Source organism: Juglans microcarpa x Juglans regia, chromosome 1S (genome assembly GCF_004785595.1).
Source record: "Juglans microcarpa x Juglans regia isolate MS1-56 chromosome 1S, Jm3101_v1.0, whole genome shotgun sequence".
NCBI classification, from domain to species: domain Eukaryota; kingdom Viridiplantae; phylum Streptophyta; class Magnoliopsida; order Fagales; family Juglandaceae; genus Juglans; species Juglans microcarpa x Juglans regia.
Window position 1 is genome coordinate 3,430,122 of NC_054595.1, and position 16,516 is coordinate 3,446,637.

General features: G+C 37.7%; 1 protein-coding gene across 1 annotated transcript; it reads right to left on the reverse strand.

The window, feature by feature from the left end:
* Positions 1-1,111: 1,111 nt before the first annotated feature.
* On the reverse strand, positions 1,112-3,775 carry LOC121247235. Its single transcript, XM_041145607.1, has 4 exons — positions 3,405-3,775; positions 3,059-3,172; positions 2,424-2,528; positions 1,112-1,801 (listed from the first exon to the last, which is right to left on the reverse strand). Exons 1-4 carry the CDS (start codon positions 3,517-3,519, stop codon positions 1,527-1,529), a joined length of 609 nt encoding a protein of 202 aa, XP_041001541.1. The 5' UTR covers positions 3,520-3,775; the 3' UTR covers positions 1,112-1,526.
* Positions 3,776-16,516: the final 12,741 nt, after the last annotated feature.

The window sequence follows — 16,516 nt, forward strand, 5'->3', positions numbered from 1 at the left end:
CCCTGCAAATGAGTCTTATATAGTAAGGAGTGGTGTTGGCTAAGCCCATGGGCCCATTCGAAGAACGGAAGCTGAAGATAAAAAGGACTTGCCAGTTAAGGAAACCAAGGGCATACGTATAGGCAAACAATGCGGGGTAGTAATGTATGCCAAATGGTACCCATCTCATGGAGGAGCAATTCAAGGGAAGCCTTAAATGTTGACACGCCACACATCAAGAAAGGAGGGAAGAACCAAACCCAAAAGAGGGAGTTACCAAGCTAAGACAACAAGCCCACTATAAATACTAATCAAGGTATGCACCTAACAAACTCAAGATGATAGACCATTGGAGCACAATAAAACTCTAATTAGGCATCGGAAGCGTTCTCCGCCCAAATCCGAGCCAATTTCCTTTCTCTGGTTGCAGGTTAGCGGAGTAGAAGAAATGTGTTCGAAACACATCTAAAACAAATTCCATAGAAAAACCATCAAGTCCAGGAAATCTGTCTTGTCATTCCACTAATCACATGAATTCATCTTCTTCAAAGGGTCCTTCCAACCATCTCACACTCCAAGGATCAAGAGACTCAAAAGCCAAACCATAAAGGTTTGGCCTCCAAGTAGCTAGTTATGTGAGAAGATTCTCATAGTAATGCACTATATGGTTCTTGATCTCAAAAGGAGAAAAGAGCACACGATTATCTAAATGAAGCATCTCAATAACATTATTGCGATGATGTGAATTATCCACTCCATGAAAAAGCTTCGTGCATTTATCATCTTCTTTCAACCAAATGCCCTAGATTTTTGTCGCCAAGAGATCTCCTCCATCAACAACACCCTCTCAAGTTGAGGCACCGGTGAACATTTCCTCAACAAAGCCTTCTCATATGGAACTCCATTCACCTCTCTCCCCTCCAAGTCCTGTAGCTCCTCTACAAGGGAATTCTTCCAACTGTCAACATTCCCAAAGACTTTCACATTCCAGTACTTCTTTAAAACATACTTCAAGGCCTTGAGCTTACCAGCAAGAATGAAGTTAGGAGTGCCCATGAATTGGTAAGAAGACACCAAAGTCTAACCTTATTAACAAAACCATCATGCTTTCAATTTATACTGTTACACATAATTTAGATACCAATAAATTTATAAACAATTAGACTGAATACAATATTTTATTGGGAGTAGATGATAGATTACATGATCATGCTTTCGTAATTCTTTTAGCAGTTCCCTGCAAATCAAATTGCCAAACTAATGAATTACCTCAAAGATTTGCCTGAGAACCGGGTACGAATAGCTGCAAAAGCACGACTTCACCGTCAGAAATAATTGCCAGGAAGTTTTATGAATTATACATCTGATAAGTTCTCCCATTCCAAGAAGATTACTGGTAATCTTGTAGGACAAGCAGCAAATTCATCAATTGAAAGCAGATACTTCTAAAGACAAACAACTCAATATCGTCAAAATTGTTTATTGAATTCCTTTCATCAGCTGGACAATGAATAACAAACATAGGAACTCGACGACAAAAGATGTTCTCAAGATTTCTCGTTGCTTAGTTTGCCAAGTACCCTTTGTGCATACAGCTCCTGTTCCCGGGCTTGTTTTGCAGCAATAGCTTCCTCATCAAGCACTTGTATGGGAGACCACTCCGGCCATTTCAACCATCCATCCTTCTGTGAATTCCCGTTATTCCCAAATAAAGATTCAGTGTATCTCCTCAGGTGAGGCTTTACTCTGTATGCTGCAAAATCTGCTGTTGTCCCCACAATAGCAAAGATGATCGAGTAACGGACAGCACCAAGCTGACCTCCTAACATGCCAAAGAAGAAACCAAATTAATTATGAGTTGGAAGTGGAAGATCAAAATGTAAAATTGGGTGTAAAGGGTAAAGAGGCTAAAATTAAAAGCATCTTATTTCTTGAGTACACCAAGTTCGATGGACCTGCACAGAGCTGTTCTCTATAGTGTTGTCCATCATTCCCCTCTGCCCCCACCCTCTCCAAGAACATGAGTAATTAAACAAATGTCCACCATTGAGCAATGTTTTATAGGACAAGCAACTGGCTGAACTCCTCAATAACAATGATGATGTTCTGGCTCAGTTCTAAGATTTTCAGAATTAGGGGATTTTCCGGTTCCATCTACACGACTACTTAAACTTCATCATCAGGTTCAGCTATCTTGACTGCTTTCAGATTATGGAGAATACAATTAGAAATTTTGATATTGGAAAGCAAATTAATTATGTAATGCACACTATACAGTGCAGTTATGTAAGAGTAGATGCCTAAGCAACCTGAATTGTTGCAGATTATTGTTCCCAGAGTAGTTTTGACAGAACATTATGCACGCACGCACATTCAAGAGCACATGCACGCATTATTTTTTTTTTTTGGGGTGGGGGAGATAGAAGAAATTCGTGGAATTCAACCTTGAAGACGCCCTAGCAGAGCACCAGTGCCGAAGCCCGCAATTGCAGAGTTCAGTAGATCATCAAGTCCTGTTTTACGCGTTGATCTCACAAATTCACGGGCTCCTGTCAAATCAGTAAGCGAATCAATTCAAAACAATACCAACATCCTTCAATCAATTTCTATTGCCATCAAACAGAAAACCCTTTTTGGTAGCCAAAGCATGTCTCTGGTTGCCTGGCATTTTCTTGAGAATCTTTTTTTTTATACACATAATTCATGGAAACTCGAGGGTTACTGGGATAAATGCATGGGTCCAAGGAACCACCAAAGATTCCTTAAGATGCAGCTCTCCGCATGAAAAACAAAAAAAAAAAAAAATGCTTCGATTTCCATTGAAGCCTTAGTTTCACAAAGGAAAATAAAGAAAAACTGTTCTTTGGGATTTTGTTTTTTTTTTTTTTTTCCTTGCAGTAGTTACATTCAATATGTCTGTATCAAAATAAAAGCATCCTCGCATGAATAAATAAAAAATAAGTAATCATAACATCAAAAAACAAACTAAGTAATCAAAACAATAAGCCAACATAATCACATCATTGAAAGTTCTATAAATCGGAGACTGAATATAAATATAAAACTGAAAATAAATTACCGCAATAGCAACCGGTGACAATGGCGAGATTGGCAGCATAAGTAGAAGAAATTTTTGCGAGACCTTGAACTTTCCTATGCCTCGAGATCAACCCTGCTCCTCCGCCAACAATCCCTGCCCAAAACCCCAAAGAAAATCTCTTAAATTCAGAACCATATAAATCTCCATCATTGAGCCTAATTACCTATAACTAATTGCACCCAATACAATAAATTCATTTAGAAATAATGGGTTCCTCTAAGTTTGAACGAAAAGACAGCATTAAATTTATAGATTATGAATTTTCTTGTTTCCTATGTTATCCTCTGACTTATTGGCAATCAAACTGAACGACACAAAATAAGACCTGCTACGAGAGTAGGAATGAAGATCCGCTCCTTCCAGCAATCAGAGAACGAAGACGAAGATGATAATAATGATGGAGCCTCTCCTTCCAGGGGTTTTGACTCCCCTGTAGTCATTTTTTCTGTCTCTACACTCTACACTTCTTTTCTTTTCGTCTTGAACGAAAAACAAAACTAAAATATTGATTTGTTCACTGATTGATATACGCGAGGAAGACGAAAGTGTGCAATGATTTCGTCAATGGAAGCAGTCGACATAGCGGCGCTGCAACTTATCCAAACGCATAGTCGTACAGATTTACAGAGAAACTATACGCTCTACCGGATCGGGTTATTTTTTTTTTTTTTGGAACACACCGGATCAGCGTTGTTGGTTGGTGATGGGTCTAGTTCAGTTTAATGCAAAGTCTACACGAGAAATGGTTCGACCTTTGTTTTAGGGGTGGGCAACAGGACCCGCCCTGCTCCTGCATGGCAGGCGGTCAACCTTGCTCTGTCCATATGGGGGCGGGTGGAGGAGAGGGCTCAACTCCGCCCCTCATTTCCTCTGTCCCGCCCTAGTTTATATTTATATATATATATATATTATATACATATAATCTCTGTAACTGGTTTTTGTCAAGAATGACATCAGGGAATTTGTCGGCAAAATCAATGGCTCTTTGAATGGGCCTGATTTTCCCTTCAGATATATCATAACCAAGGAATCTGATCTTGGTTTGGAATAATTTGATATTTCTCGCAGAAACAACAAGACCATTGGGTCTAATGATATCTAGAAACGAATTCAAATGTTTCCAGTGTTCATCAATAGACTTTGAAAAAATAAGGACATCATCTATATAGACGATGGTAAAAGCAGAGAACGAGTTAAAAATGTCGTTCATGATATGTTGAAACTCACTTGGGGCATTTTTGAGACCGAATGGTATCACATTCCATTCGTAATGACCAAAGGGGGTTACAAAGGCAGTCTTATACCGGTCTGACTCGGCTATCTGAATTTGCCAAAACCCAGATTTGAGGTCAAATTTAGAAAAGACTGCAGCATCACTCAACCTATGAATTAAGTCATTTTTATTGGGAATAGGGTACCTAATCCACTGCAAGACTTTGTTCAAAGGTTTGTAATTAATGACTAGACGAGGGGTACCTCGTTCTAGTTCAGCTTTTTTCCGGACATAAAAGGCTGGACAAGACCAAGGGGACTTGCTTTTCCTAATTATGCATTTATCTTCTAGGTCTGCAATTTCCTTTTTGCAGAACTCTAAAGTCTGACTATTCATCTGAATTGGTCTGGCTTTAGTGGTGATTGTGTTTTCATCAAAATTTTTGATATAGAGTAAAGAAACGATGTGTTTCTTCCTATGTCAAAAAGTATTTGGTAAATCAGAATAAACATCGAAAACAAGACGCTTGTTAAAATCATCAATTTTTGAAATCAAAATTGGCGAAGATAATTGATCGGAAATCTTTTTGAATCTTATTTCCTGTTGGAGGAAATTAAGATGTTTTTGCTTTGCAAAAAGCAAAGATTTCAAACATTTATCTTGATCAATCTCTTTTCGAGATGCAAATTTGAATTTGACCTTTTGACCAAAAGGGTTACTATTGTAGTTGCCCATGATTTTCAATTTTCTGTTGTTGCTATGATTGATTCCGGATCAGACCTGAATTGCATTCAGGAAGGACTCATTCCTAGCAAATATTTTGAAAAATCTTCTGAGAGATTATTTTCTGCAAATGGCTCTCAGATGAACATTACTTATGAGCTTAACAACGCTCATGTTTGTCAAAATAATGTTTGTTTTAAAATCCCTTCTGTTTTAGTCAAAAACATGTCTGACAGAGTAATTTTAGGCATTCCATTTATTTCTGCTTTATATCCTTTTTTGACTGAAAAAGATGGTATTACCACCGACCCTTTTGGTCAAAAGGTCAAATTCAAATTTGCATCTCGAAAAGAGATTGATCAAGATAAAGGTTTGAAATCTTTGCTTTTTGCAAAGCAAAAGCATCTTAATTTCCTCCAACAGGAAATAAGATACAAAAAGATTTCCGATCAATTATCTTCGCCAATTTTGATTTCAAAAATTGATGATTTTAACAAGCGTCTTGTTTTCGATGTTTGTTCTGATTTACCAAATGCTTTTTGGCATAGGAAGAAACACATCGTTTCTTTACCCTATATCAAAAATTTTGATGAAAACACAATCACCACTAAAGCCAGACCAATTCAGATGAATAGTCAGACTTTAGAGTTCTGCAAAAAGGAAATTGCAGACCTAGAAGACAAAGGCATAATTAGGAAAAGCAAGTCCCCTTAGTCTTGTCCAGCCTTTTATGTCCGGAAAAAAGCTGAACTAGAACGAGGTACCCCTCGTCTAGTCATTAATTACAAACCTTTGAACAAAGTCTTGCAGTGGATTAGGTACCCTATTCCCAATAAAAATGACTTAATTCATAGGTTGAGTGATGCTGTAGTCTTTTCCAAATTTGACCTCAAATCTAGGTTTTGGCAAATCCAGATAGCCGAGTCAGACCGGTATAAGACTGCCTTTGTAACCCCCTTTGGTCATTACGAATGGAATGTGATGCCATTCGGTTTCAAAAATGCCCCAAGTGAGTTTCAACATATCATGAACGACATTTTTAACTCGTTCTCTGCTTTTACCATCGTCTATATAGATGATGTCCTTTTTTTTCAAAGTCTATTGATGAACACTGGAAACATTTGAATTCGTTTCTAGATATCATTAGACTCAATGGTCTTGTCGTTTCTGCGAGAAAGATCAAATTATTCCAAACCAAGATCAGATTCCTTGGTTATGATATATCTGAAGGGAAAATCAGGCCCATTCAAAGAGCCATTGATTTTGCCGACAAATTCCCTGATGTCATTCTTGACAAAAACCAGTTACAGAGATTTTTAGGATCTCTTAACTATGTTGCTGATTTCTACAAGGATATGAGGAAACAATGTCGTCCTTTGTTCAAACGACTTCTTTCCAATCCTCCTCCTTGGACAGAAATCCATACTAAAATAGTGAGGAAAATCAAAGCACATGTCAAGACTCTTCCGTGCCTCGGTATCCTCACTTCTGAACAAATCGTTCGTTTCCATTCTGGAACCTGGAATCCTGCACAAGAAAAATATAATACTATTAAACAAGAGATTTTATCTATAGTACTATGTATTTCTAAATTTCAATCTGATTTACTAAATGAGAAGTTTTTACTTCGTATTGACTGCATGAGTGCTAAATTTGTTTTAGAACAAGATGTTCAAAACATTGCATCAAAACATATTTTTGCACGATGGCAAGGTATATTAAGTGTTTTTGATTTTGATATTGAATACATCAAAGGCACTGATAATTCTATCCCTGATTTTCTTACCAGAGAGTTCTTGCAGACACCCAACCATGAGCGTAAGCAAGAAGAAAGGAAAAGAAAAACAGAGAGTGAATCCCCCACCTCCAATACCCAGTATAAAACTCATCAAGAATGAGTCTGGATCCTCCATTGTGCCCAGTGCCGCCTCAACAGCACTGGATATTGCCAATAGGTTCACACCTCTTGGTAAAATTGTGCAACCGTCGACCTTCGCATCTACGGTTTCTACACCTTTTGATCCATATGCGAAAGCAATTGCATCAAAATGCCCTACTTTGATTACTCCTCAGTTTTTCCTCCCAAAAGGAAAATCTGAATATACAAAGAAGCCATTTATTACCCATCTGTTCCATATAGAACCTAACCGTTCTAATTCAACAGATCCGTTCCAAATAGCCTCTTCCTATTTTCCCCCTAATTTCCACTGGATACCTGAAGATCCCTCCAAAAATCTCCAGTACTACTCCAGTATCCTGATTCTCACCAACTCTCTTATCATAAAACCTATCTATGATAAGAATGACTCCACCAAATTGATTTACCACAGTGCTTATATTCTCCGAGTCATAACAGAAGCCGAATGGGGAACAAACCCATGGACTCTCAAAAGACTCCCAGACTCTGCACTGAGTTATAATTATTTTGATTATATAACTGCCTGGAGACGTTTCATGTTTTTCCAGGTACCGGATATGAGCCATTCATGGTTCATCAATTTTGATACAAGATTCAAAGGAACCTTTCCTTACTGGTTTTTCCAATGGTGGGACCAATTTGGATTAATTCCCCAGAATCGCCCTGAGCAGCTCGCCAGAGCTTTTACATTTTATCAACAGGTTGCTGGTACAAAACTGAACCGGCATTCACAAATGTTTCCTTATGAGCTCCATTTTTGCAAGAACTACAAGCTACCGTGGATCTTCAAATGGACTTATGAGAAAAATGCTGATATAATGGACCGAGCTTATTTCACAAAATGGTGGGACAAGTTTGGATATGCTGAAAAAATAATTAACCAGATGATTAAAGATTTCCCTCAAGTCGCCCCTGATCTACAAGACAAGAAGGAATTCCCAGTAATCAAGTCTGGTTCACCAGTCCCTGAATATCCTTTGATAGTTCAGGCCCCTAATTCACCAACTGCTTCGTCAAGAGGAAAAGCCACCAGCTCATCCTCTAAAAAATCTTCTAAGTCTGCCAAAGATAACATCCTCAACAGACTTGGTAAAAAAGATCTGATAAAGCTGTTGGAACAACAACTGTCTAAGTCTACGAGTGATAATTCTGAAGACAATTCAGAAGCATCCTCTGAGGCTTCATACAGCAATATTTTTGGTCATGATTCAGAAGGCATTCCAAAGCTGGAAGATGATTGACTACTACTTGAGTTCAAAGAAGACCAACTATAGTCCTCTTTGAGATAATTGTCACTCTGCGCCACCCACTGAGACAGCTGGAAGACACAGAGACGACCGAATCCTAATTTGTCATCTTGCGCCCGACACAGCCGCCCACGAGGACAGCTGGAAGACACAATGATGACACCATGAGTCCCGTGCCCAAACAGTCTCACTGTTCACCCACGGGTTGATACACTGTTTTACTTTAATTATTGTAAACAGGAACTCCTTCCTTCTATAAAAGGAGAACCTCGTTCTGAGCTAAGGCAGAGCTAAAATTAGAACTCACTTGAGAGAAAACCTCTGATCCTCTCTACCCTGATTTCTGTAAGTGCAAATCTGCACTACCTTGCACCTGTAATTACTTTAAGCTTGTTAATTTTAATAAAACTTATATGTTTATTACAATTGATTTTGCATCTGCATACATGCATATGGCCGGTTTAACCGCCTACTTATTTTGTGCTTCCATAATTTAATTATTGTGCAATTTATCTCTTTGCTTATCTTCCATTTCCTTCCTTCTCTTCTTCTTCAGTCAGTTTCGGCTTTTCCTTGTCTCTGCTGTCTTGGTATCAGAGCCATTCTGGTATCTAATTGTTGTGAATTGCTTCTTCTTTATTGAACTTATTTTGTTTTCTGACAACCCCCACCCGGAGTTTCTACTTTGGTTGGTTCAGGATCATCTTTCGACAAGTAGGTCAGGAACCCGGAGGTGTAAGTCCCGTGTTAAAGCCAGAGAGGCGAGTGTAGGGCAGCTATAGGTTCAAACCCGAGGGCCAAGAGTGGTAAGTTCGCAGACCCCTGAGATGCGACTGTCGGTGTTGTCCTAGGACAAAATGAGTTGGATAAATAGATCCAATTCAACAATTAGTTCCAGGTCGGCTATGCCGCCTGACATAGTTAATGAGGAAGACTGTGCTTTTGAAGCAACAGAGTCGTCTGTGCTGGGATCATGGAAGATTCCAAAACTTGATGTTAGTAAGATTTATCGAACTAACTGGTTTGAAAGAACACTACACACACAATTTTGCGTGAGTACTGTTGAACAAACTTATGCTATTTCTAGATCTCAAGAAAAATGTTATCTTTTCCTAAAAGAACAGATGACAAAATTCTTGATGGAAGGATTTAGATTAGGACTGAAAAACCGACCGGTCGGTTCGGTTTTGAGCCCAAACCGAGACCGACCGGTCGGTTTTGTTAGAGCCTCAAAACCGGCCGAAACCGACCGAATCAGGGTATGAAAACCGACCGGTTCGGTTACCAGCCGGTTCACGGTCGGTTTGTCGGGTTTGGGCCGGTTTGGGCCACTGTGTTTGGGCCGGTTTTGGCACTGTTTGGGCCATTTTAAGACCCAATTCAACCTCTTTTTGAGCTCATTTTGTTATTCAAAATCATCTACTACAAAGACTTTTTTTTTCCCAGAATTTTTAAAATTAATTAATTAAATCAATTTCTTTTTAATTTTAATCATGCCATGCATATATTATTAGTAACTAATAACTATTAACTAGTAACTACTACATATATACTACTTATATTTTATAGTCTTATTATCTTATATACTAAATTATTAATTACTAGATAAATAAAAAAAACTCCACTAGATGTTTAATACACATTACAAACAAAATTAAATTGTCTTAAGCAACAAATAACAATTGTTTTTGAATAAAACTCAAAAAATCTTCATTCTTCAGTCTGCAGTCTTCGACTCTTCAATCATCAATAGTTGTGATGTATGATGCTCCTAACTCTATAAGAAAACACCAAATAATCAAATTATCAATATTAATAAATTAGGATAATGAAAACAAATTAAATTAAATAATAAAAATAAATGAATATGGAATTGAATGAGAAAAAGTTAAAAACACATTACCAGATTCTACTACAAAGCTCTCAACATTATCCATGGAGTCTCGAATATCAATTGGCGTTGACGGATGTCGCAACCAATTCTGAGTACAAATAAGTGCCTCAACAGTTCTTGGAGCCAAGGAACTCCGAAAAGGATCAAGTACCCGACCTCCCGTACTAAATGCGGACTCTGATGCAACCGTGGAAACAGGCATGGCTAACACGTCTCGTGCAATTCTCACAAGTATAGGATAGTTAGGCTCATTCACTTTCCACCAATTCAACAAATCAAAAGATTGACTGAATGCCTCACAACCATTTGATAAATACCGATCAATCTCTGTTTTGGTAGATGTAGATCCAGAGGCAGTCGATGCTTGCAACCACTCATAAAAAAGTTGTGACTCAAGATTGTCTTCAACATCATCTGGAGGTGCAGATGACGGAGGGGAAACATGTTCTCTGCTACTCGAGGAAGAACCGAACGTAGCATTATACTCCTCATACATGTCTGATAATAATTGTCTCACCCTCGACAATAAATCTTCAGCCCAATTATGATCATAAATTTTTTTCAAGTGAAAAGTAAGAAGCCCCAACTTACTACGTGGATCAAGGAGAACTGCAATCAACAACAACAAATTCAGTCTATCCAATGAACCCCAATACTTATCAAATTTCATTCTCATGTTTATGGCCATGCTCATCAAACAAGTATTCTGACTCTCACACAGTCTAACCAACTCTTTTTGGAGCCTACAAATCTCCAAAAAACTTGTGTTTGCCGTGACATGTAAAGAACCAGAAAATCGACAAGTGGCATCATAAAACATTTTCAAAAATTTTACAAAAACTCGCACTGTCTCCCACTCGTCAGCTCTAGGAGGCCCAATGTTTCCATCCTTAAAGTAAGAAAGAAAATTGTTGTCCTCACTCTCCATTCGCCTAAAAGCCTTTTCAAATTTCTCAGCAGCCTCCAACATCATGTAAGTTGAATTCCATCGGGTTTGTACATCAAGGCACAACATTTTTTTACAATCAATTTTTTCCTTTTCTGCACATCTCTTAAACTTGTCTAATCTTGCAGGGGAGGAGCGCACATATCTAACAGCATTTCTAACCATTGTAATGGCATCATCACACTCCTTAAGACCCTCATTCACGACAAGATTTAGAATATGAGCACAACATCTCATGTGCATATACTTCCCTTCCAACATATTCTCCGTAAAAAAATGTCTCAAATATGCAATTGCAGTATCATTTGAGCTAGCATTATCAACAGTAACAGTAAATATCTTATCAATGCCCCAACGAAGGAGGCACGATTCAACATATTTTCCAATGGTATCCCCTCGATGATTAGGGATTAAACAAAAATTTATAATTTTCTTCTGTAATTTCCAATCACTATCAATGAAATGGGCAGTTAGACACATATAATTAAGATTTTGTACTGATGTCCACGTATCGGTAGTTAATGAAATCCTCATTCCCCCATCTTTGAATAACTTTTTAAGTTTGGCTTTTTCAGATGCAAATAGTTTCATACAATCTCTTGCAACCGTCACTCGACACGGCACTTTAAATCTAGGTTCAAGGAACCAAACCATCTTCTTAAATCCTTGCCCTTCAACAATTCTAAATGGTAATTCATCGAGAATTACCATCTCCGCAAGAGCTATCCTCACAGCCTCCTCACTATATTTATGAGTTACAAGATTTCTTAAAGAATTATCACTCTCTCCAAACCCCTCCGAGGATACCTCACCTGCCAATGTTGTTTGGTATTTATCTAAAGGCCCACGCTTATGAGGATTTTTGAGACATGAAGGTAGATGGTTTTGCATAGTTGAAGTTCCGTTCCTCTTCGAGTGGCAAGCGTATATCTTGCCACAATAATTGCACTTGGCCTTAGGATCATCTACGGAACAACCCTCAACTTTTGTAAAATGATCCCAAACAATTGACAGATCATTCCCCTTCCGTTTCTTAGGAAGTGGACAATTACTACTATTAGGGGCACTTGAAGTCGAGGGTTTTGGTATTTGGGAGTTCGAATCAAGATCAATTGGACTTGACGAAGAATCCATCTAACATGTAAAAACAAGAAAGAACAAAAAATCACCACAATTGTTAATTACACAGCAGCTAGTTTGCAACGTGGCAAACATCACAAATCTAAGATTCTAATCTACATTTTAGATCGCTCATAAATCTCACAAATTATTTTACTTTCAATAAACATCACAAATTATTTATAACATAAACACATCATAAATTTTACTTTCAATAAACATCACAAATTATTTTTTTTCAACAAAATTACATCCAAATTCCAATTCGTGAATGGCAATGCACACTGCCGACGAAAATCAATCAAAATTCTTCATCAAAATGATATTCACTATTTCAATCATCTCAAACAAAGCAAACACAATCCCTAACCCTAGATTGAAATACCAAATCAGAAAACAAAAACCCTAATCCAAAAATTGATCCTCGGGTTCTAAATAAAAAAATACAAAATACTTATAAATAAATAAATCTCAAAATCATACCTAAAAACAACAATGAAGAGTCGGTCTCGGGTTCCCTATGGTTTGCCGGAGGAAGTCTCGCCGCTGCTGGACGGTGGACTGCTGGGCGTCGGTGAGCTGTGAGTGGCTGGAGTCGTGGACAGCGATGCGGCGTCACGGACTCACGGACTGAGTCACTGAAGTAGCGCCGAATCGCCGAATCCGATTGCCGAGGCCCGAAATTGTCGAATGAGAGTGAGAGTCTGAGACCGAAATCGTCGAATGAGAGTGAGAGTCTGAGAGAGGGAGGCGGAAAGAGAGTGAGAGTGAGAGTCTGGGGGTTGGGGCCAGCTCGGGGACAATATGCCCTAGGGTTGAAACGACGCCGTTCGGTTTATTTTTTTTTCTAACTTTAGGATGAAAACGACGTCGTTTCACTTATTTAAGTGAAACGGCGTCGTTTAATAAATGAATATATTTAAAAATATATATATATACGGCGTCGGCCGGTTTTTCGGTTTTTGGTTGGTTCAAACCGCAACCGAACCGGCCGACGCCGGTTTTGATGATTTATCACTGACGGCCGACCGGTTCCCTACCGGTTTCGGCCGGTTCCGAGCTCTGGCGGTCGGTCTGAGTCGGTCTCGGCCGGTTTTGCAATTTTCTGTACAGCCCTAATTTAGATATATCCATATTGGATCTGTTCAGATTGCTGCCAAACCTTTAACAAGGAGAGGCATCAATGCATCCGTACTGTTTTGCTTAAGGGATGCCAGATTCAATAATTTTGAAACAAGTATTCTCGGAATGATCCAATCCTCCTTAACGGATGGACCAGTCCATTTCAATTGTTATCCAGATTTAACCTTTTCTATTGATGATAAACATATTTCAAAATGTTTAACTTTAAACATTTTAATTTCTGGATATGATATGCTTGAGGGAAGCAAACCCCTCACCTTGATTTACAGGATTTATTATCGTCTTTTAAAAACGAATTTAAATCCAAAAGCTATTGCAAAACTCATCCAGGGAAAAACTCTTCTGATCCCGAGTTCAACCCCAGATGCGGATGTTTCAACCCCAAAAATGATTTTTTGGAAAGATATAATTCTTCCCAAAGAATGGATTTTGGAAGAAGAAGTTCCTCCAATTCCTCGAAACCCTGTTGAAAGTTACCCAAGTAACATTCAACAGTATCTGGATGGAACCATTAAAATTAGTTTTGATCAAATTAGATCTCCAGGGCTAAGAAGAAATTCTTATGCTGGATCTAGTTCGTCTTTCGAAGGGTCGGAAATTCCAGTAAGAAGAGACCAAAATCTCAAACAATTTCTGGAAGATTATGTTAAAACTGCCCAACCTATTAATCCTGTTTTAAAACTGAAAGGACTTTCTACGTCCTCTCAAGTTACTTCTGTATTTTACTCTGCACAGGATGCTGGATCTTCTAAAGATCAGCCTACTCATAATGAAGCCGATAAAGAGGATGATTCCCCTATATCACCTACAGCTTCAGATATGGTAGCTCCTGTTGCACCCCAAGTTCATCACAGTTTAACTGTGTTGAACAAACCATTTGCGTTTGATCTTGTTTATCTTTTTGAAGAATACAAACTTTCAAAAAACAGTGCTAAGCGAAAAGCTTATCATGCAAAGTATTCTGAAAAAGAAAAACAACGTGTTAAACGGAAATGGAAAGAAGAAATGAATAAGCAGCAAAAGCATATTCTTTTCTTTGATTTTGTTGAAAATATTTATATTTCTAACAACACTTTAAATGTTGTTAAAACCGATTTTGTCAAGGAAGAAGGTAAAATGGTAGTTCAGTCAAGCCATCCACCTTTGGAGACTGTTCTTATCACCCACAAGGGAGTTGAGATATCTGCTTCACCTTTCAAAATCTCGGAAACTGTTTCCAGAGATCCTGAGAAGGACAAGATTCTCAAAGAAACAAAAAAGGTTATTTCTCAAAATAACTTTGTGAATCTTGCTCTTCATACGATCGGACAACAGTTAGATCGGATTGAAGAAAAGGTTGAAAAACCTGATCTTATTCCTTTGGTTTTGAATACAGATCAACCAAAGTAAATGATTGAAAAACCTTTGATTATCTTACCTGAAAGTCGAGCCAAAATTGAATTTAAAAATCCCCAGGCAAAGACTTTAGATAAGATTGATTAAATGCTTAATGATCTGAAAAGAGAACAGTCTTCTACTAGTGCTTTGTCTAACAAAGAAATAGAAGAAGAAGTTCTAATTGAAACTACAGACGAGTCTTCTAACGATCACTCCTCTGAAGAAAAGGATCTTGATTTACTTGAAAAGAATTTTCAAGATATAATTTTAAAACCTGAAATCGCCAGATTTTCTTCAAAAGGACCTCAACCCATGAGTCTAACGAAGAACTGGTATTCCAGGCCTACTCCTCCTGATTTACAGTTTGAAGAAAAAGTTTTTCAAAACCAATCTTCTAACTCTGCCGACAAGGTTTACGAATAGAATATTGATGGTTTCTCTGAACAAGAGATCATGAATACTATGAGTAAAATGTCCCTTGTAGCAAATGCTTATGTAAATAACAGTATCAGACAACCTGATATTGTTAAGATTTTAACACAAGGATTTTCCGGTGTTTTACGAAACTGGTGGGACAAACACCTAACCAGAGATGCCAAGGAAACCATTCAGAACGCTGTTAAGTGTAATGATGAAGGGTTACCTATTTTTGATGAAACCATTGGATTTGCCCAATCCGATGGAGTTAATACTTTGATTTACACAATTTTAAAGCATTTTATTGGCACACCATCTGATATAACTAGTCGCATCAGTGACCAGTTAAATAATCTTAGATGTCATCAGATGTCTGATTATAGATGGTACCAAGATGTTTTTATATCAAAGGTAATGCTTCGTGATGATAGCCAGAAGCCTTACTGGAAGGAGAAATTTATTGATGGTTTACCTCGCTTGTTTGCGTACAAAGTGAAGGATGAACTTACTGTTGCTGGGTCTCTTAATTACGACACATACAACTATGGTGATATCTGTGCAGTAATCAAGAAACTTGGTATTAGTATGTGTAATGATCAAAGAATGCTCCGAGAGCAGATGAGAAATAGCAAGAAAGCCAAATACGAAATGGGAACATTTTGTGAACAATTTGGACTTCCTGCTATAGCTCCCTCTAAAAGGAGACACAAGTTTTCTAAACCTCATGGTGGTATCAGGAGAAAACCCCATGATGAATTTTATAAAAAAACTTATAAAAAACCATTTTCTAAGAAAAAGAAATCAAAAGATTCTTCCCAAGGAAAATGTTATATCTTTGGCAATCCAGGACATTTTGCTAATAAATGCCCCCAGAAAGCCAAAAAAGATAAAAAATTTAAAAAGAAGCTTAATCAGTTGAATATTGATAACAATGATAAAGAAGAACTATTTCGACTCCTAGAAATAGCTTCGTCTTCATCATTTGATATCCTTGAATTCAGTTCTAGTGATTCAGAATATCATTCAGAAACTGAGTTCCCAGATTCTACTGGTCCTAAGCTAGGTTGCAATTGTAATGATACTTGTGCTCAGAATAAAGGTAAGACAATCCATGTCTTGACCAAATCTGAAGAACAAGAAAATCTATTGCTAACCTTGATTTCTCAAATAACAAATCCTGAGCTTAAGGAAGAATATCTTCTTAAGTTAAGAAAAGTTATGGTTCGTCAAGAACCAAGGATTAGTTTTCAAGAAACCTTGGAGAGATTTCAAAAGAAAAAACCCAAGAAAATTTCTACAAATGATTTACAACACGAAATAAATCTTGTTAAAAAAGAAATCGTTAAACTCAGATTTGAGGTTAACAACCTTAAGTCTGAAAATGAGATTTTAAAACAAGAATTTTTAGTGTTTAAAATCGATAAACAACTTGATCAGGAT